The sequence below is a fragment of the Octopus sinensis genome, linkage group LG3 (assembly GCF_006345805.1).
Source record: "Octopus sinensis linkage group LG3, ASM634580v1, whole genome shotgun sequence".
Taxonomy (NCBI): Eukaryota; Metazoa; Mollusca; class Cephalopoda; order Octopoda; family Octopodidae; genus Octopus; species Octopus sinensis.
The window spans coordinates 162,209,023-162,231,514 of NC_042999.1; the positions used below are offsets into that span (position 1 = coordinate 162,209,023).

The window sequence follows — 22,492 nt, forward strand, 5'->3', positions numbered from 1 at the left end:
TGCCTTTCTTGCTCCGCAGATGAAGTAACCCTCAACCAAGTACTGGGATAAATTAACTGCCATTACTCCAGATTTGTAGTGTTGTGCCAATGTTACAATTTATCCTTATAGTAATATTATAGGAGAGAGAATCTAAATTGGAGAAAAGGAGATCTAAAGGGAACTCATGAGAACATCACAGCTCTTATATCAATGCTATAGAGTTTCATTTGTACCTATTCTCATACACACACTGGAATATATAACAAGAGATTTGCATAAAAGCCTAGAAATGCTGGATTCTCCAAGAAATAACAAAGGAAATTGATTTGGATCTTCCACATACAATTGATTAATGCTACAGTGAAAATATATAAAATATTCTATAAATTCTCCATTTCAGTTTCCTGGAATGAACATATGCCTACAATCCCATGTACACAGAACATACACACACATTCACAAACTGTACTTGTGTACATGTACATCTATTACATGAGTGCAAGTTTATCCATACATGCACATACCTATATGCCACCACCGATTTATTCACATATTCACAAATCTCAGGAATTGCCTTGACTCAAACAATAAAGTCTTGATTTTGCCAAAAAAAGACCTTAAGTCTCAAAGAAAAATCATTTATACATACTTAAATATAGGCAGGCACAGCTGTCCCCAGCAAGCAATTATGGCTTAATAGTAAGGATCAAACTTGTTTTAGATTACTATGTAGTCAGATGTAGACTTAAATAAACTTAAATATGTCATCTGCATATTTCAGCACTGTGGCATTCTTTAAGTTGGCATCTATGTCATTAACATATGCAACAAATAAAAGGGGGCCAAGAACAGATCCCTGTGGTACACCAGATGTCATCTCATAGGGCGAAGAGTGCTGTCCTAGAATTGTGACAACCTCTTTTCGGCCAAAAATAAAGGACTTCAACCAGTTATAGAGTTCATCTCTTACACCCAACGCAGAAAGCTTCACCATAAGTATCAACAAAACACTCTGCTTGTCCATTTGACCTAGGATGACACAGCAGAGTGGTCACATGTTTGATAATGAACATTTCAGAAAATTTTTTTAACTCATCTGAAGTAAACTGAGTTCCATTATCAGACACAATGGTATCAAGAATACCATATCTGGCAAACAATTCGTGTAAAAAGTTTATTGTAACCGCAGATGTTGGCTTTTCACTTACGCTCTTTGGGCCACTTTGAAAAACTGTCTACCACAACAAGGTAATATAAACCATTAAGTAGACCTGCATAATCTACGTGCAGTCTGGACAATGGAATATCTGTTTTTGGCCATGGTTGCCACTTAGTGGTAGGTGTTTTTTCAGCTAGGGCATAACCTCTGCATGTTTTTACTAGTTCTTCACTGTCATGGTCCATTCTTGGTCAATACACACAACTACTCGTTAACAATTTTATTCTCAAATCCCTGAGTGACCAATGTGGAATTCCTTTAGTAATCACTTCTGTAGTGTGACTGGTACTATGACTCTTTGTGCATACATCAACACATTGTCATACATTGAGAATAGGTTTGAATTTGTGTTGTGTTCAGCAAAACGCGTATTTTTATCTCTTAGTCCTCGGCATTTCTTTCATTTCTTTAATGAATTGATCATTTTTCACTTTTAATTTTATGTCTTGTAATGTAACTGGTAGTTCATGTACGATATTACACAAAACATTTCTAATTTCATTTTCTGCTCGCAATGCAGCAATCATGGTATCCTCAAACAGTTCGGTATTTTTCGAAATCAGTCTTGATAAACAATCATGTCCTAATTTCTTAGATGGTATAAGCTCTATCTTAAAATCATAGATTAGTAATATAGTACCCCGACATTGCAACCTATTAGCAGTAAGGGTAGGGATTCCTTTCAATGGATGATGATCAGTCTGTAGTTGAAATATTTTATGGCAAAAGTAATCACTAGAGCTTCATTTTCAATTTGGCTGTAATGTTTTTCTGCAGGTAGTAATGAACATGAGGCATTAATTGTGGCCTTTATGTTATTATCTTCATATTTATGTGGCATTACAGTTCTGGTACCCTACTCAGAGGTATCTGAAGATCCTCCACTGCAAGATTGAAATTGGCTAAGATAAATCTGATGTTAATATCTTTGGAATTTCATTGAATGCCTTCTGACAATTTTCAGACCAATTCCACTTTACATCATTTTTTAGTAGATTATTTAGTGGAGCTCTTACCTTATGCATGTTTGGTATATAAATTTAATAATAGTTTGCAAGTCCTAAAAAAACATGTAAGGTAGATATATTTGTCAGAGGAGCATATTTTTAATCGCATCTGCCCTCGACAGATTTGGTTGATATCCATTTTTATTAATGATTTGCCCTAAGTATTTAATTTTAGGCAAGAAAAATTCATACTTCCCCTTACTCAACATGAAGCTGAAATCTCTTATTTTTTTTAACACATATTTTACAGGATTCACTTTTAATTAATATATCATCCAGGTAGGTCATCGCATAGTCACACTCTGCAAACATCATATCCATCACTTGTTGAGCAACCTTTATGCCAGTTAAACTTGTACAGACCTTTATCTGTATTGATTGTTAGTAGCTTAGAACAATCATCTTCCACTTGTATCTCTAAGTAGGCATCAGACAGATCTAATTTTGAGAACAATTTATAACCATTTAGTTTCAAGAAGATTTCCTCTGGGTTAAGTAATGGGTAGTTATATTGTTTTAAACAATCATTTAATCCTGTTAAGAAATTTGCACAAACACGTATTTTATTGTCCTTTTTTTTAATGTACATGGTTGGACTTGCCCAAGCCAAGTAATCAATCTTTGCAATCACTCACATTTTTTCCAGTTTGTCTCATTCATTATTTACCTGTTCCAGTGCTGCAAACGCTACATTACATTTGGGTTTGAAAACTGGTAATACATTTTATTTCACCTGAAATTTGGCTTTGAATTTATTGCACCAACCCAACTTGTTTGAGAAAACATCAGGGAACAACCTTTTCACTTCTTTTTTAAAAATTTTCTGACTTTCTATTTGAATTGGCACACAACCCCATTTCAATCTTACAAAAATTATTTATGGGTAAATCCCATAAGTCGAACAGTTCCATCCAGTCAGTTCCAAAAAAGGTTGCTTGTATTTTTTTTATACATAAGCTTTTGCCTTTACAGTCTTACCATGAAATAAAACATTACAAATAATTTTGTCTTTAAAAATTAAGTTAATCCCCCAGACACCACAGGCAATTTTAGATGTTTTCTGCAGTGTAGGTTTCCCAATTTTTTTGCATGTGTTTTCATTAATTAAAGAAATAAAGTAATGTCACTATCTGTATCTAACTGTAATTTTACATACGTATTATCAATTTTTACATACACAAATTTCCTTTGATGCTCATTCATATTTGTTGAAACCAATAAACTGCTTACATGATTTTTTCTGTTGAACAGTTTTCTAGGTTTTGTTTTACAGCAGGGGTTCCCAACTTGGTCCATGTGGGCCACTAGGTGGTCCACAGGAAAATCCAGGTGGGCCACAGGAAAATTCAGATGGAAAATTTTCTGTGGTCCACCTGAAGAATTAAAATTTTCTCATACACGCACATGTCACACAAACAAAATATGCCTCATCACATATGTGTGAGTGCATATGAGTTCACTCATTGCCTATAGGATGGTTAGCTATCCAATCATAAATGGATGCAACCAGATCCATGTTTGCACACATTAAAACACAAAAAATTGTGTGTTCTCGGCCAGTCAATGTGATTGCGTTTTCTACCTGACTTTTGAATTGAGGATTACTAACAAAACCACAGCTCTTACAACTTACCCAACATATCATATTATCTCTCCAGGTATGTACATTTTTATGCAAGTGTTAGTCTAATTGTAATCTGTAGAAATTTTGCTGTCAGTGATATGAAAAAACGTTCCCTTAATTCTCCATCCACCGACTCAGAAAAAAGATTCTGTAGACGATATCATGAAGATTATATCAAATATGGTTTTGAATCCTGTGTAGAAGATCCTTTTTTACCACAGTGTATTATCTACTCGAAAATATTAACTAACGACTCAATGAAACCCTTGAAATTGTTGTATCATCTACAAAAAATCCAAGCTGGTTTATTTGGCAAGCCAAAGGAGTACTTCGAAGAATACAATCGCAAAAAAAATGTCTCATCTTCATCGCTCAAAAATTTCCTTGTCCATACTAACAACTGTTCTGGTCTGCAGGTGTCCTATAATATATCTCTCATGATAGCAAAACAGGGTCGCCCACATACCATTGGTGAAGATCTGATTAGGCCCTCCATACTTGAAGCATAAAAAGTTGCTAATGTGCCAAACGCTGTCTCAGTTTTAGCAAGTATTCCACTTTCAAACAACACTATATCTTCCTGCATTTGTTGAAATGGCCGAAGATGATGATTCCATAGTTGTAGAAGACTTGCGACACTGCAGATTCTTGTTGACGGTGGATGACAGCACTTTTGACAGCAAATGTCTTGTCCTTGCCTTTTCTCGCAATGTGGAAGGTACCACAATTTGTGAAAACCTACTCTTTATGAAAACCATAGTGAAAAACATGGGAGAGACGATCTACAAAGCAGTCATGGATTATCTTACTAAAAATGGCACTGATCCCCTAAACCTCATATCAATATGCACTGATGGAGCACCGTCTATGATTGGCAAAGCCCAGGGCTTTGTTGCCAGATGGATAGAATTTAATCCAGTTTTCACAATTCATTGTGTTCTCCATTGAGAAAACCTGACAGCAAAAAGAACCGGAAACAAATATATTTTCTAAAGCCCTAGACTTAATTGCTACCACAGTAAAAAAAATCAAAAGATCTGCTCATCAAGACAGGCATTTTCAAGAAGTTTGTAAAGATGAAATGTTCGACCGTCTGTTGTATTCGACAGATATACACTGGCTATCAATGGGAAGTTGTCTCAGACGTTTTGTGACACTTTTCAATAAAGTCATAGAGTTTCTTCAACAGACTGATCCAACTATGAGGGCATCACTTTCTCAGAAAAAAACCTGTAATATTTTCAGTTCTATATTTAAGAGATGATGAATTATGTACATTATTTATATTATTTACATTCGACAGATATTTGTCCTCATCTTGTTTGTTGTTAACACAACGTTTTGTCTGATATACCCTCCAGCCTTCTTCAGGTTTCTTGGGGAAATTTCGAACCTGGGTTCTCATTCCTAAGGTATTTTTTGATTTTATTATTATTTGTCCCAAATTAGGACAAATATCCATCGAATGTAAATACTGTAATTTTTTATTTACATGAAATCTTTCAAAAACTTAATGATCTCAATATTTCCTTACAAAAGCAAAACATCAACGTTGTACAAGCCAGACTCTTGATAAGGGTGTTTATGAATAAACTTGTTCTTTGGAAACTTCAAATTGAAGATCATAACAGTTCATGACTTAATAACTGTTGTAGTAGATAACGACTTGAACAAATATATAATCGGGCATCTATCTTTCCTTCACAAAAACTTCAATATTCGTTTTGAAGATCTTTTGGCTTTAAATATCCCATTTTTTGTGGACCCTCTTCACACAATGTCCATGAACGATAAACTCATTCAACCGGAATGTATTCAGATGGAGCTATGTGAGGCAACGGTAGATGATAATCTGTGCAAATCATCTGAAACCAACTGGGTCAAGGCTTGATTGAATCATTCTTACGAATATCCAATTGCATGAGAAGAATTTTCCTTAAATTAGTGGACAAACACTTCACACAGTGACACAGATATGGATGTTTGTTTAATAGGCTCCACTTAAGAGAATTTTAGTGAGCACCCCTAAGCCATGGATAGAGGCAGGATGCTCATGTAAGATATACAATGACTGCCCAGTGGGGGAAATTTGATGCAAAGCTGAGGAGGTTGTGTATGAGGCTGAGGTGGTAGCTGACACTGGCAGCCAGAGTAACAGCCAGCATAGGAATGGCACATCTGCCAACAACAGTAGCATAGCCCACGGGCATAGCATACTTGATTGAGAATGCAAGAGTGCTCTGTCCACCGGGCAATAAAGACTGTTGGTCGGGAAGCGAGATAGGTGTGTGTTACCTAACACGTAGAACCAGTGTTTGGTTTGCTCCAAGTGAGTTCCCAAGGGCAGACTGTGTGGATTCGTCCATATGTGTTCACAAATCAGAGGTACCATAGTATTACTCACTATGGTGTGACAAATTTTCAGACTTGATTCTGGATTTTGAAACCTCTGTGCCCCAGGCAGGCTACAGTTATTCACCCTGTAAGCCGCCGTTTATGGAATGAGGATAACAATGTTGTTTTTGCACATGTGCAACTGCCATTCTATTGTGGTCGGTAAGTGAATCTGTGGCCACACGCTTCCTGGTAGTCTTCGGTAAGCCATTTGTACTCTATCACTGAACGAGTTTGGGCTTTCCATAAGAATCCTGCCATGGCGTGAGTCCTGACTCACAACAACAACAACAACAACAGCAGCAATGACAACGATAGCAGCAGTGATTGTGGTGACAGCAGCAGCAGCACACTAAGCAACAGAGACAACAATACCAACAATTACAATGACAGCAGTAACAGCAACAACAACAATGATAGACTCGGGGTAAACATAAGTGTAACAGGATCAGCTTCGGTATCACTGGAGGAATGTCCGATCTGATCCTGTCACATTCAATTTAGGTAGAATAACAGACAAGTCAGGCAATCTACGAACACAGCAAAATGGTTCTTTTACTCTTTTACTTGTTTCAGTCATTTGACTGCGGCCATGCTGGAGCACCGCCTTTAATCGAGCAACTCGACCCCAGGACTTATTCTTTTGTAAGCCCAGTACTTATTCTATCGGTCTCTTTTGCCGAACCGCTAAGTGATGGGGACATAAACACACCAGCATCAGTTGTCAAGCAATGCTAGGGGACAAACACAGACACACAAACACACACACGCATATATATATATATATATATATATACATATATACGATGGGCTTCTTTCAGTTTCCGTCTACCGAATCCACTCACAAGGCTTTGGTCGGCCCAAGGCTATAGTAGAAGACACTTGCCCAAGGTGCCATGCAGTGGGACTGAACCCGGAACCATGTGGTTGGTAGACAAGCTACTTACCACACAGCCACTCCTGCACCTTGTTTATTAATCGTCGCAATGTAGAACTGGTGCACGTGTTCTCTGGAGGGAAACCGACAGCCAAATCTGCAGTACTGATTACTCGCTTTCTTGTTTGTTAGTCGAACGATTCGTCGGGTTCGCTGCTTGGTTGGTGAGAAGTCCTCAGAGAGACTGCCAATATACGTCCGTTCTCGGGTGCTGCCTGAGCCAGAAAGGATGAGCGAGCGAACAGCGTTTTAAGGGTCAGTTCCTGCACATGCGCATGAGGAAGACTTCCGGTGGCCAACCGGACGCAATCCAATTCTGCGCATGTGCGCTGAACCTTACACAGCAGCATCACTACATAAGTAACGTTAGCAGTGGTAGCACATCCAATACTGAGAATCAAAAATATGCTGGTTCAACCAGGCTCCCATTTAAGCAGTATTTGAACAACCACAAATCCTCTTTTAGGATACCAGGAAGGTACAACATCATGTCACTGGCCAGCTATGTATGGTGCTTAAAAGAGGAAGGAACCCCATACATAATTAAATGGAAGCTCCTTGAACAACTGGGATATGCACATATACATAGAAAGAAGAGTGAGGGAAGGAAAGAGAAAGACTAGCAGAGCTTGTTTTTTGGAAGCACTCCATCGGTTACGACGACGAGGGTTCCGGTTGATCCGATCAACGGAACAGCCTGCTCATGAAATTAACGTATAAGTGGCTGAGCACTCCACAGACACGTGTACCCTTAACGTAGTTCTCGGGGATATTCAGCGTGACACAGAGAGTGACAAGGCCGGCCCTTTGAAATACAGGTACAACAGAAACAGGAAGTAAGAGTGAGAGAAAGTTGTGGTGAAAGAGTACAGCAGGGATCACCACCATCCCCTGCCAGAGCCTCGTGGAGCTTTAGGTGTTTTCGCTCAATAAACACTCACAACGCCCGGTCTGGGAATTGAAACCGCGATCCTACGACCGCGAGTTCGCTGCCCTAACCACTGGGCCATTGCGCCTCCTAGCAGAGCTTGTAGGCAGTGTGATGCAAAAGGTGTTTTTTAATTTTTGGATGGTGGTTTTGAAGTTGTAGTGGTGGTAGTTAAAAGTTTCCTGGTTATTAATAGCATTGTAGTATTTGCCTGAATATATATATATATGGTGATATTGATTTACCTTCATGTGCAAAGAATCAAAGACTTTCTTCAAAATTGTCATTGTATCTAAAGATCCAGGGAGTCCAACAAAATCAAAAGAGTCAAATGTTTCCTGTGTTGATGCTTTATTCAAATCCTGCCAAAGAAATAAAGTGTATAACGCTGAAGAGTCTGAGAAAGCTCAAGTTGATAAGGAGAGTGTGACAAGAAAAATAGAAACAAATAACCTTTTATTTTGGTGTGCCATAAAGTAGAGGTAAGCACTTCATGCGGTGAGTCTAAATTGTACTCTTAGAAAAGTTATAAATGCCAAACTTTTAATTCTTATCTCACTTGGCATCAATGCTGTAATCATCCATTTACACATACACTTGATTAGATTAAAGAGAAACAACTTTGTAGACATGGAGTTGAGCAAGCAGGTCAATGTTTTTTGTTCGTACTCACTCCAGACAGTCTAGTGTGTCTTAATTCTATGTATCTCAATTTACTCAGATCATCAAAGAATGTTAAAATGTTACCTAGATAGACCACTGTCTTAACAAAAGAGAAATCAACTCTTCATTTGCCTAACACTATAGAACCATGGCTAAAAATAGACCTTTAAAATCCTTACAATATTCAGGAGGACATATACTGCATTTTACTTACAATAGATGTGGTCAAGCAGAATATTGAGACACTTAACAGTTTGAAAATATGGATTTCATCAAGGTGTAAAGGAGTGAGAGCTTAATGAAAACATTGTATGTATATCAGTGGAGAGTGAGAGAATGAAAGTAAGATAGAACTTGAAAGAGAGAATCAGGGCTTAACCCCTTCATTACCAACCCGGCTGAAACTGGCTCTGGCTCTGAGTACAAATGTCTTATTTTCATAAGTTTTGAATTAAAATCTTCCACCAAACCTTGGTCACAATTTATGTTCCTAACACTAGCTGAATGATAACTAAGTTATTTTACTAAATTCTTTGTTATATTTAAAGTAATTGAAAGAAACACAGAGCATCTCAAAATAAATACAGTAACAAAAGGGTTAAAAAGAAAAAGTGTTCTTCACATGGATAGCTTGTATTTATGTGATGAGGATAATATATATAGTTTCTTTCAGTTTTTGTTGTAATAATGTCATTCAAAATATTATAAACAAACATATGAACAATTGTGTACATACTAATTACTTATAGGGACACCATATTTTGTTATGCAACCATAATATACTATAAGGTATATTAAACGTTTTTTATAAGTCAATACTGTGTCATGCTGTGTTAGTCATGCTATTAAATCACATGCTGAGATTATCTTTACAGATTTTCTGTAGAAATTATAACCAGCATTGATTTGTTACGATGTTTTATATCTGAACTAGCAGTATCGCCTGGCGTTGCTCGGGTTTGTAAGGGAAATAACTGTATAAGCATTTTTAGAGAGTTATAGCTAAAAAATAGCAAAAAAAAATGCATTAAAAATGGAAAAAAAATTATGGTAAATTTTTTTTTAAATCGTTGACTCATCATAGACATTTTTAGAGAGTTACTTCCCTTATATAATAGCGAAAAATGCATTAAAATGGAAAAAAAATTATGGTAAATTTTTTTTTAAATCGTAGACTCATCGTAGACGCGCGCTAATACCCAGAAGGGCTCGATATGAATCACGACTATAAGATACCCGGTTTTGGTTAAACTGCACCATAAAATGTGGGAGTAGTTAGGAATCTAAATCGTAGGAGACAGACACCACACAACTTGACTTTTATATATATCTGAATAAATCTTCTGTAAACAAGAATGCAATCGAAGATGGAAAAACAGGTAATGGTTTTATATGCATAATTGATATGCATGTACAGCTGCCAGGAATGTGTTTAATATGTAAAATTGGTATACCCAATCATGTTACACTGCTACATTTAATGGCTATTTAAGCGATGTGTTCATGGATGGTTAATGGGTTGGATGTGATGCTGAAGATGGAGCAAGAACTCCTGAAATATGCATATACACCCATTACCTAGTTTTCCATCTTCGATCACATTGTTGTTTAATTTAGACATATTCAGATACAAAGCATTGTAACATATCAGCACTGGCTATAATTCCTATAGAAAATCTGTGGAGTGGCTGTGTGGTAAGTAGCTTGCTAACCAACCACATGGTTCTGGGTTCAGTCCCACTGCGTGGCATCTTGGGCAAGTGTCTTCTGCTATAGCCCCGGGCCAACCAATCCCTTGTAAGCGGATTTGGTAGACGGAAACTGAAAGAAGTCCATCGTATATATGTATATATATATATATATATAAATATATATATATATGTGTATGTGTTTGTGTGTCTGTGTTTGTCCCCCTAGCATTGCTTGACAACCGATGCTTTTGTGTTTATGTCCCCGTCACTTAGCGGTTCAGCAAAAGATACCGATAGAATAAGTACTGAGCTTACAAAGAATAAGTCCTGGGGCCGATTTGCTCGACTAAAGGCAGTGCTCCAGCATGGCCACAGTCAAATGACTGAAACAAGTAAAAGAGTAAAGAGTAAAGAGAGATAACCTGTAATTATGTATACATATTTTGTTGGAATAACATACTTAATGAACATTAAAAAGCTAATTAGAAATATTATGCAGTGAAAAAAGACAACATTAATCCAATGACTAAAATTATTTAATTACCCTTACATATATGAGAGACAGCTCTAGACATCTTTTGTTCTTATTACATTGCTTCAACAAAGTACAGACTTCCTCATATAATTAGTCTCAATTTTTTTCTATAAAATATGCTAATTTTCTACATCATCTGCTATACAATACTGTACTTCCATTTATTAATTCTCAGCTTAACAAGAACTATGCTTTGCTGAGAAGGTCTCATAAAACTGAAATAAGACCAGAGTTGTCTGCCATATTTATCAGAATAATTTAAATGACATTTTTTTTCAGTCATTAACTAAAATTGTCTTTCCTCAATGCATAATTATTTCAGGTTAGCTTTTGAATGCATTAAATATGTCTTTATTGTATTAAATATGTTAACAATACTTTAGCAGGTGGTGGCACAATTTCTCTGAATGATTTATTCTCTAGGAAATACAAGTTGCAGTTATTCAGGCAAAGATTAAAAATGAAGACACATCCCACTACCAAAAAAACATATTTCCAAAATAATGAAGCTAATCAATACAGCTGTTGCTTATTCCCTGCTTTAATTGGATGAAATAAATTTTTCCGTGGATGATGTCACATCAACCTACCATACATGAGAAACCCTGAAAATTTGGTGGCTGCTCCGAAAACAGGGTGACGAGTTGTGTGTAGAATTATCATGCTCTGCCAAATACACAACATAGCATACAGAGCAAGTTGTGGAATGATGTCAGCAGCTGGGTGCGTTGACCGGAAGTTGGGGCAACTGGAAGGGGCAGCCGTGAGACGTGCGCAGGGAGCGGGGATTTCGGCCTTTCCAACGAGGGTCGTCGAGGTGTTAAGATGTGTGAAGACGTTGCTAAGGTTCGGTGAAGCAGCTGCTATCTTTAGCGTTCGGGTCGGGGCTGTGACGAAGGATCCGTTACCACTGAAGGGTCTCTATCAGAGTGAAGAGAAGGTAGGTGCCTTTATATATCGACTATCTCTTTGCTCTGATAGAGACCCTTCAGTGGTAACGGATCCTTTGTCACAGCCCCGACCCGAACGCTAAAGATAGCAGCTGCTTCACCGAACCTTAGCAACGTCTTCACACGTCTTAACACCTCGATGACCCTCGTTGGAAAGGCCAAAATCCCTGCTCCCTGTGCACGCCTCACCTATCTATAATATTGTTTACTAAATTTATAACAAAACATTGCTGAGATATAGTAGATGGCTCCATACTGCAAGGTTTTACTTGATAAGAGCAAGCAGACCTTGTATTTATTTAGATATAAGTTTGTTCTTTAGCCCCATGTGAGCCCTGTGAGCATCCTTTCCTTTTTTGTCAAATCTAATGTAAACAGAATAACACTATCCAATATGTTCACCCAGTTTTAAAACAGGAGGATCTAATTCAAAATTTAGCGGATTGAGCAACATTATAGTGTCTACCTTACAGTCTTGTTAGTGGATGTGTGTAAATGAATGGCGCATGTATCAATTGTTGATGCTTGTATTGCTGAAGTCACATACATGTTAAACTCCAGAAATAACAAAAGATAGAAGTACCAGAGGATCTTTGATGCTTTCCTTTTTCTTTTGAGCCTTCTTTGCTTGAGTTGAATGGGCTTTATTGACAATATTGGTAATTGACACTGTCAAAAGAATATGCAAAAATCATCATCATTGTTATCAACACCACCACCAGTCATCATCATCATCATCATCATTGCTGTCATCATTGTCATTAACACCATCACTAACACTACTGTCATCATTGTCCATTATCCACTCATTGTCAACATCTTTATTCAGTCAGGAATACAATAAATCAAGGTTTAAAACAACTGGTGTTAGCATTCTCACCTTTCTTAGGCATATTTTCTTTCAGAAAACTGAGATTATCCTCTATATCATATTCAATGGCATTAATTTTTTCTTTAATCCCGTCAAATTGGTCATCCAAATTAGGTAAGGACAGTTAAAGAAATAAAAAACAGAATTCACAACAATATTTTGTCAATGAAGTAGTTAAAAAGTGCTGATGATTAGTGTCTTAGAATTTCCTCATAATTACAAAGTGTTATCGTTACACTATGTTCATAATCAACAAAATTAGTAATATATGTATATATCAGAGTCAGTTTAATCAATCATATTTTAAGTTAATATTAACATATTTAAAGCAAGGAACATTAAAAAGATAATTACAAATAATCATGTGATGGGGTAAAAAAAATAGTAGTTAATGAATATTGTTTTGATTACTTTGAGAGGAGTTGACAACTCTAGACATGTTTCAGTATTATTACAACCTCGTTTAAAGAATAAATCACTAAGAGATTTATTTTTTAAACAATGTAAAGTTGAATTAGGGTTTATTTAATGCAGGGAAAATTAGAAAGCTATAAGTATTCAACTGAAACATACAACAGAAAATTGCTCTCAGCATTATTAGTAACAAAGGGATTTTTCCTTTGTACAAGAAGTACATTATATGAAGTATGTGGTTTGAAATTGATTGAAATGAGAGACCTTCATAAACCGAAACCCACAGTCTGAAGGAGGTTCTAAGGAAATTCATTTTAGAAACCAAATTCAGGTAAAAAGCTTATGGGTTTTATTGATTCAAAATCATAAGCTTTTTACTGAATTTGCATTCAAATTTGATTTTACTTTTATATATATGGTTTTCAGTTTTGTGCCACAATATTTTTGCTTATGAAAGCCAACATTTTTATCATTTTCCGACCTCAAATTAGTAAACACACACAGCCACATTTATAGGGGAGTAAAAAGGCCACTTCCTCAGGACCCCTTGCCAGATGGACCCACCGCTGACCTTTTGCCTTAGGTAAGTTTAATGCATTTTAAAGTATTTAACATGGTTTACTTGATTTGATACATTTTTGACTGAAGTTTTTAGTATCTTTCCCAAAAACTTTAATTTTAATTATGTATAACATTCAACATTTATATAAAAACACATTTATGCATTTACGTATATTTCTATGCTATATTTACAGATTTGTATTCAACCTTTATAAATGTATGTTTAACTTGTCAATACCAATTACATACAATAAACAGACTTTGATATGTAAATTTAGTGCTTTTGCATTCTATTTCCATTTTTATATATCAAGGACCCACCAAAACTGAAGTGTCCTAATCCAACCAATTTAGCAATGTATGTATACACACACACACATACATACAGCTATCTCTTTTGCTCTTGCTCTGCCTGCCCACCTGCCCACCTACCTATCCACCTATCTATCTATGCATGCATAAATATATGCATGTGATATTAGCTGAGTACCCAACATTACCCTAGTTGAAAGGTAACTAAATAGTTCTTATTGAAGGTATATTTAGTTTAAGGGAACTCTACTGGATCTTTTAAAAAGTTACCATTTACATAAGAAATGAAACTGTTATATAATACATTATAGCAGTCTGCTGTCTAATGCCCTGTGCTACAGATACACATTTATTACAGTACATTTCAAAATTCTTTTATGTTTATGTATTGCATTTTGCAAGATTCCTGATATGAAATCGTGTTTTAAAACAGGTATTGTTATATTTTGGGATGGTCATTTCTTTTTTACTTGCCAAATAAACAAATACACTATATATTCCTTCTTTACTTGTTTATTATTGTTCTTATTTTATGTCAGTTGTGTGGAAATCTTTTGTCACACACCTGTGATCTCTTCAGCAACTCTTCATCCCACATGTCTCTTCCTGTTCTGCTTAGTCTATACTGTCTTCTATAGTGTGTATATTTATCTATGTATATGTTTGTGCCTGTATCTGTGTGTGTATGTGTGGGGGGTTGCTTACCATACTGTTTGTATCTGTGCCCTTTATAGTTTTTTTCATTTATTTACTTATTTATCTTTCTATTTTTCCCCATCTCATCTTAAGTATATGTATGTGTGTCTTTTGTGTGTGGGTATATGGGTTTATGTATTAACTATTTGTATGTCTTTACATTTTTCCCTTCCATTCTGCCTTTAGTTGTCATGTTGCATAGTGTGGTGGTGGGTGTTATTGTTCCATTTGTGTTTTTTGTTGAAGCTCAGTCCATCTATTACTATGTGTGAGTGGCATCTGTAATCTCTCTAAGTGTTATGTCTGTTCTGTGTTGACAACACCTTAATGCTTATGTTATTAACTGAGCTTCAATGTTCTAATTGAGCATGTTGGTAGAGCACTGATGAGCTTTTTTTCCTCTTTGAGCTGCTGCAAGTGTTCCCCTGTTTGCTCCCCTGTGCCATGTGCTGTCTCCTCAATGTAAGTTGTTGTCTTGTTTCTGCACTGTCCTTCAGTACATCGTATGCTATAAACTACCTTTTATATCTTACAGTTAAACTGTGAGTTCATCCTACACACTATACTGTTGTCCTCCATACATGGGGACCTATCGAATGGATATGTTCTACAAATCAGGGATTTTATGGGGATTCCTGGCTTTTCTACTACATTAATCCATACATTTATTTTATTTAATGTTTTCCCAACAAGTTATGATAGTTTGCCACCAGTGGGTAGCATCAACAAACATGACACTGATATTTTCCGTTGTCATTCCATGAGTTGGCCTTATCTATTTTCTTTTTGGTCCTTTCTATGCTGTTCCAGGATTTACTCCTGTATAGCCAGCAAATTCTAATGGCTTTGTATTTAAACCTGCCTCCTTGTACACTCTAATCTGTCCCTTGGGCTGTAGACATAAAACTGCATGCAATGGATGAAGTGTTGTATGTCTTTCCAATTCTGTTGGGTCCCAAAAGAACTGGACAAAGATAAGGAGAGGTTTGGGTAGTCAATAGAGACAACGATATCAAGGAAATTGATTGAGGATGTGGAGGTGACAGGATTAAAATCAAGCACTGAGTCCAAGAAATCACATACACACAGAAGCATGACCACTAACTACACATACGTTTTACATTCCCATAAGCACACTTCACTTTATACTAGTACACACACCTATGCTAAGTGCCTCACACACACAAACCCTTACATATGATCGAGCTATGCTTCCACCCCTACCCACTATAGAGTCACTACTTGCACATGTGAATGGGGAGGCGCAATGGCCCAGTGGTTAGGGCAGCGGACTCGTGGTCGTAGGATCGCGGTTTTGATTCCCAGACCGGGCGTTGTGAGTGTTTATTGAGCGAAAACACCTAAAGCTCCACGAGGCTCCGGCAGGGGATGGTGGTGATCCCTGCTGTACTCTTTCACCACAACTTTCTCTCACTCTTACTTCCTGTTTCTGTTGTACCTGTATTTCAAAGGGCCGGCCTTGTCACTCTCTGTGTTATGCTGAATATCCCCGAGAACTACGTTAAGGGTACACGTGTCTGTGGAGTGCTCAGCCACTTACACGTTAATTTCACGAGCAGACTGTTCCATTGATCGGATCAACCGGAACCCTCATCGTCGTAACCGACGGAGTGCTTCCACATGTGAATGGATCACATATTGTTAGACTCACATGTGTTTATCTCATACACTCAAACATCAACATTTCTGTGTATGTGTGTATGTGTATATACTTATATCCATGTTTCTCTGTGCATGAATGTGTATGTGTGCCTGTATCTTTTATCTTTTAAATATTTTAGTCATTAAATTGCAGCCATGCTGGGGTGGCACTGCCCCCTTGAGGAATTTTAGTCAAACTAATTGACCCCAGTACTTGTGTCTTTTTAAGCCAGATACTTATCGTATCAGTTTCTTTTGCCAAACCACTAAGTAGTGGCAACAAACACACCAACACCAATTGTCAAGTGGTGGGGTGGGGAACAAACTCAGACACAAAGATACACACATACATTTGTGTGTATGTGTGTGTGAATACATATATACATATAGGCGCAGGAGTGGCTGTGTGGTAAGTAGCTTGTTTACAAACCATATGGTTCCAGGTTCAGTCCCACTGCGTGGCACCTTTGGCAAGTGTCTTCTACTATAGCCTCGGGCTGACCAAAGCCTTGTGAGTGGATTTGGTAGACGGAAACTGAAAGAAGCCCGTCGTATATATGTATATATATATATATATGCGTGTGTGTGTTTGTGTGTCTGTATTTGTCCCCCTAGCATTGCTTGACAACCGATGCTGGTGTGTTTATGTCCCCATTACTTAGCGGTTCGGCAAAAGAGACCGATAGAATAAGTACTGGGCTTACAAAAGAATAAGTCCCGGGGTCGAGTTGCTTGATTAAAGGTGGTGCTCCAGCATGGCCGCAGTCAAATGACTGAAACAAGTAAAAGAGTATATATATATTTAGAGAGAGAGAGAGACAGCCTTCTTTCAGTTTCCATTTTCCAAATCCACACACAAGACTTTGGTCAGCCTGAGGTTATAGTAGAAGATACTTGCCCAAGGTGACATGCAGTGAAATTGAATTTGCAACAATGTGGCTGGAAAGCAAGCTTCTTACCAGCCCTCCCGGCCACACCCGCACCTGTGTGTGTGTGTACGTGTAAGTCTGCATTTGTGTGGTGTATCTTGCGTGTACAGTTAGATGTACAACTGTTACTGTTGATTTTAGAGCTCTACATATATTTCATCATCCAGTCTGCTTCCATTAGAGTGCTTATATAATTACTATATACAGGAGACGGCAAAATTATATATCATAATGTGTATGTATGTGTAATTGTGTGTGTATGCATGTGTGTATGCGTTTGCATATATATTTACATTCTTAGCTAAGAGTGTTATATTGCAAGGACAACCACACGCACAAATACTAGAGCTCCCCCATTCTTCCTCTTGCTTGCTCTCTTCTCTTATTCTCTCCTTCTCACTGTGATTTAAACTATCTCTCAACTTCTAGTTCTACTATCTCTATCCAGCTGCCTTTTTATTCAAGGCCTGCAATGTAAATAACTGTTGTAAAATCGTCATTGTATCTAATTCTTTTTCTCTCAAAACTCTTATTTCTTTTACTTCTCTCTTATAAAGGTTATAACCTGAAACATTAGTTCCTCTTCTATACCTTTCATTTACCATATTTATCTCTATTGTACGCATTGTTTGATTAGTATTGATTTTGATTTCTTTCATGTATCTATACCTCTTCTACCATAAAGTTTACTCACCAAACTTCATATTTGATTCTCTCCTCCTTAAAACGCAATCTTATTTGTTTTATTTGTTTTTTCATGTTTATATCTTTATGCCTTACTGAACAGATCATTGCTACTTTGTGGATTGACTATCAGTGTCTTTGTTCATATTATATGTACGTATGTATGTATATGTATGTATGTATGTATGTATGTATGTGCATGTGTGTGTGTGTGTATGTATGTATGCATGCATGTATATATGTCAGCATCCCCCACATTATAGCTGCCTCAGGTTATGGGATTTCATACTTAAAAGTAAATTGTAGAGTATGACCACAAATTTAAGGATATGACCTGTAATTTTGCCCTTACAGAAACTCAGATAAGTTTAACAAATTAAAATCTAAACTTTCTTCTGAGCCAAAGGCCTCATCTCTGAGTTTTAGCAAACATCAAAGTATAGTTAACAATTAGAATAACTATTCTTTTAATTCTATTTTTTACTTGTTTCAGTCATTTGACTGCGGCCATGCTGGAGCACCGCCTTTAATCAAGCAACTCGACCCCGGGACTTATTCTTTGTAAGCCCAGTTCTTATTCTATCGGTCTCCTTTGCCGAACCGCTAAGTGATGGGGACGTAAACACACCAGCATCGGCTGTCAAGCAATGCTAGGGGGACAAACACAGACACACAAACACATACACACACATATATATATACATATATACGACAGGCTTCTTTCAGTTTCCGTCTACCAAATCCACTCACAAGGCATTGGTCGGCCTGGGGTTATGGCAGAAGACACTTGCCCAAGGTGCCACGCAGTGGGACTGAACCCGGAACCATGTGGTTGGTTAGCAAGCTACTTACCACACAGTCACTCCTGCACCTATAAAAGATTATTCGACCACGACGAGACTCGAGCTCGCAATCTTCTGATTCAAAGTCAGAATTATATGATAAAATATTCTAACTATATAATAAAATATTCTATGTACACATATCTAACATGATTGATGCATATATGTGTATACAATAATATTTGATTTTGGTAAAGTCAGTCTTGTGATACTCTGAGTTTCAGCTGTCGTAGCTTAAGACTTTCCTAGAGTCATAACTCTAGGCAAATAACAAGAGACTGACTCAACTGAAATAGAATATTATTAATCGCTTTCATGGTATTAAGGACTCTTTATTTCTAACAGTCCACACTAAACAGATACATGTATATTCATGTATGTTTGTGTTTTTGTATAATACCTTTTTCTTTACTACCCACAAGGGGCTAAACATAGAGTGGACAAACAAGGACAGACATACGTATTAAGTCGATTACATCGACACCAGTGCGTAACTGGTACTTAATTTATCGAACCCGAAAGGATGAAAGGCAAAGTCGACCTCGGCAGAATTTGAACTCACAACGTAACGGCAGACGAAATACCTATTTCTTTACTACCCACAAGGGGCTAAACACAGAGAGGACAAACAAGGACAAACAAACGGATTAAATCGATTACATCGACCCCAGTGCGTAACTGGTACTTAATTTATCGACCCCGAAAGGATGAAAGGCAAAGTCGACCTCGGCGGAATTTGAACTCACAACTTGACGGCAAACGAAATACCGCTAAGTATTTCGCCCGGCGTGCTAACGTTTCTGCCAGCTCGCCGCCTTTGTATAATACCTTGGGTCACAGTGGGCATATATGCATGTAAGTGCATGCATATATGTGGTGGTATGTAAGTGTGCATAGGTATGTATGTATGTATGTAAATCAATCTTCACTACCATCAACACCAGAACCAATACAGCTGCTGCCACAAACAACCCAACAACTGCAACAAGATAAACAACTCCATCTAAAATAAAATACAATGATGAGTTAATGTGTTACCCTGGATCGAAGCTAAATAAGTATTAACTTCAGACTAAACAGCAACAATAATACAATTAACAAGAATAATAGGCGCAGGAGTGGCTGTGTGGTAAGTAGCTTGCTAACCAACCACATGGTTCCGGGTTCAGTCCCACTGCGTGGCATCTTAGGCAAGTGTCTTCTGCTATAGCCCCGGGCCGACCAATGCCTTGTAAGTGGATTTGGTAGATGGAAACTGAAAGAAGCCTGTCGTATGTATATATATATATATATATATATATGTGTGTGTTTGTGTGTCTGTCCCCCTAGCATTACTTGACAACCGATGCTGGTGTGTTTATGTCCCCATCACCTAGCGGTTCAGCAAAAGAGACCGATAGAATAAGTACTGGGCTTACAAAAGAATAAGACCCAGGGTCGATTTGCTCGACTAAAGGCGGTGCTCCAGCATGGCCGCAGTCAAATGACTGAAACAAGTAAAAGAGAGCAAAAGAGAGTAATACTTGCCCCAAACACCCACCCTCCACCTATTATCACTATCACCAAAGCAATCAACACCACCACCACACTACTATCTACCTACCAACTTTTGAATCACCAACTATTGTTGGTTATTCAATAATAGTACCAACATGATGGAAATGTCATTAAATAAATAAGTTGTATGAAAACATAATGGTATTAGTGCATGTGTGAGAGAGAGAGGGAGAGAGAGTGAAAGAATGAGAGTGTGAGAGAGTGAAAGAGAGAGAAGGTGAGAAACAAACTTTTATGGCCTAAATCATGGCTCTAAGAGGCAAAATGCTCATGAAACTGGTAACCCTTCAACTAACTGTAATTATACAATGCTTCCTCACACCTCACTCCTCCGCATCTTCATTTTCATTCTTACAACCATATGTATAAGACAAGTATTTTGTGCTCACAAAATGGTTTTTTTCCTGGTGCCACATTATTTTATTATGTATGTTATGGATAATTACTGATAGCTGCAACTTGGATTTAGCTACAACTCAAGATACCTGGGAAAGAAACCATCAAATGGAACTAAAGAACCCACAAAAGATTCACATTGGATATTAAACAAGACATTTTAAAAAGACTTCATATGGAAGATAAAAAAAAATCAGCCATATTGCGCCCATAGGCGCAGGAGTAGCTGTGTGGTAAGTAGCTTGTTTACCAACCACATGGTTCCGGGTTCAGTCCCACTGCGTGGCACCTTGGGCAAGTGTCTTCTACTATAGCCTCGGGCCGAGCAAAGCCTTGTGAGTGGATTTAGTAGAGGGAAACTGAAAGAAGCCCGTCGTATATATGTATATATATATATGTGTGTGTGTGTTCGTGTGTCTGTGTTTGTCCCCCTAGCATTGCTTGGCAACCGATGCTGGTGTGTTTATGTCCCCGTTACTTAGCGGTTCAGCAAAAGAGGCCGATAGAATAAGTACTGGGCTTACAAAGAATAAGTCCCGGGGTCGATTTGCTCGACTAAAGGTGGTGCTCCAGCATGGCCGCTGTCAAATGACTGAAACAAGTAAAAGAGAGTATTGCTAAAACATTAAAGCTTGTAGCATCTGCAGTGGGAAAAATATATGACAGGAGAGAGAAAATTAAGTCAAATACTGAAGAAGCTACTTTATTAATTACCCACAACTTACTTCTCTACAAATCTAATTGTCATGCTTAAAATGAAATAGCTCTTGAGTGGATGGACTAAGGATCAGAGTCAACATAATTTGCTGATAAGCACTACGGTAATTAAAAAAGCCAAGTTTCTATGATCATTTGTATAACAATGAAGATGAAGTTTCCAATGAAAAAACTTTTCTTGTTAGTAAAGGCTGGTTTGAAAGGTTTAAGAAGGACTTAGAACTGCACAACATAAGAATGCCTGAAGAAGCAGCCAGTTCTGATACAGAGTCTGTTATCAAATACCCTGTACAGCTGAAGAATATGATTACTGAAGGATGCTGTACACCAGAGTAAAATATACTATGTTGATGAAACTACACTTTTCAGGAAGCCAATACTCTACTCTTTTACTTGTTTCAGTCATTTGACTGCGGCCATGCTGGAGCACCGCCTTTAGTCGAGCAAATCGACCCCGGGACTTATTCTTTGTAAGCCCAGTACTTATTCTATCGGTCCCTTTTGCTGAACCGCTAAGTGACGGGGATGTAAACACACCAGCATCGGTTGTCAAGCAATGCTAGGGGGACAAACACAGACACACAAACACATACACACACACACACATATATATATACATATATACAACAGGCTTCTTTCAGTTTCCGTCTACCAAATCCACTCACAAGGCATTGGTCGGCCCGGAGCTATAGCAGAAGACACTTGCCCAAGATGCCACGCAGTGGGACTGAACCCGGAACCATGCGGTTGGTTAGCAAGCTACTTACCACACAGCCACTCCTGCGCCTAGCTAGAATTTTTTTTTTTTTTTTTTGAGAAAAAAGATTTAAAACTTCTATTGGGAGAAAATGCTGCTGGTGAAATGAAATTTAGCCTCCTCCATGTGTATGACTCTGAAAATCCAAGGGTTACTCAAAGTTC

At 37.6% G+C, this 22,492-nt stretch overlaps 1 protein-coding gene across 1 annotated transcript in view; it reads right to left on the reverse strand.

The window, feature by feature from the left end:
* LOC118762651 (protein FAM227B-like) overlaps window positions 1–22,492 on the reverse strand; it is a 110,287-nt gene that overhangs the window by 48,191 nt on the left and 39,604 nt on the right. Inside the window, exons 4-6 of the mRNA XM_036501572.1 lie at window positions 12,811–12,915; window positions 12,514–12,599; window positions 8,337–8,453 (exon numbers count right to left, since the gene is read on the reverse strand). Coding sequence (XP_036357465.1) covers window positions 8,337–8,453; window positions 12,514–12,599; window positions 12,811–12,915 — 308 coding nt within the window. The remainder of the gene's footprint in view (window positions 1–8,336; window positions 8,454–12,513; window positions 12,600–12,810; window positions 12,916–22,492) is intronic.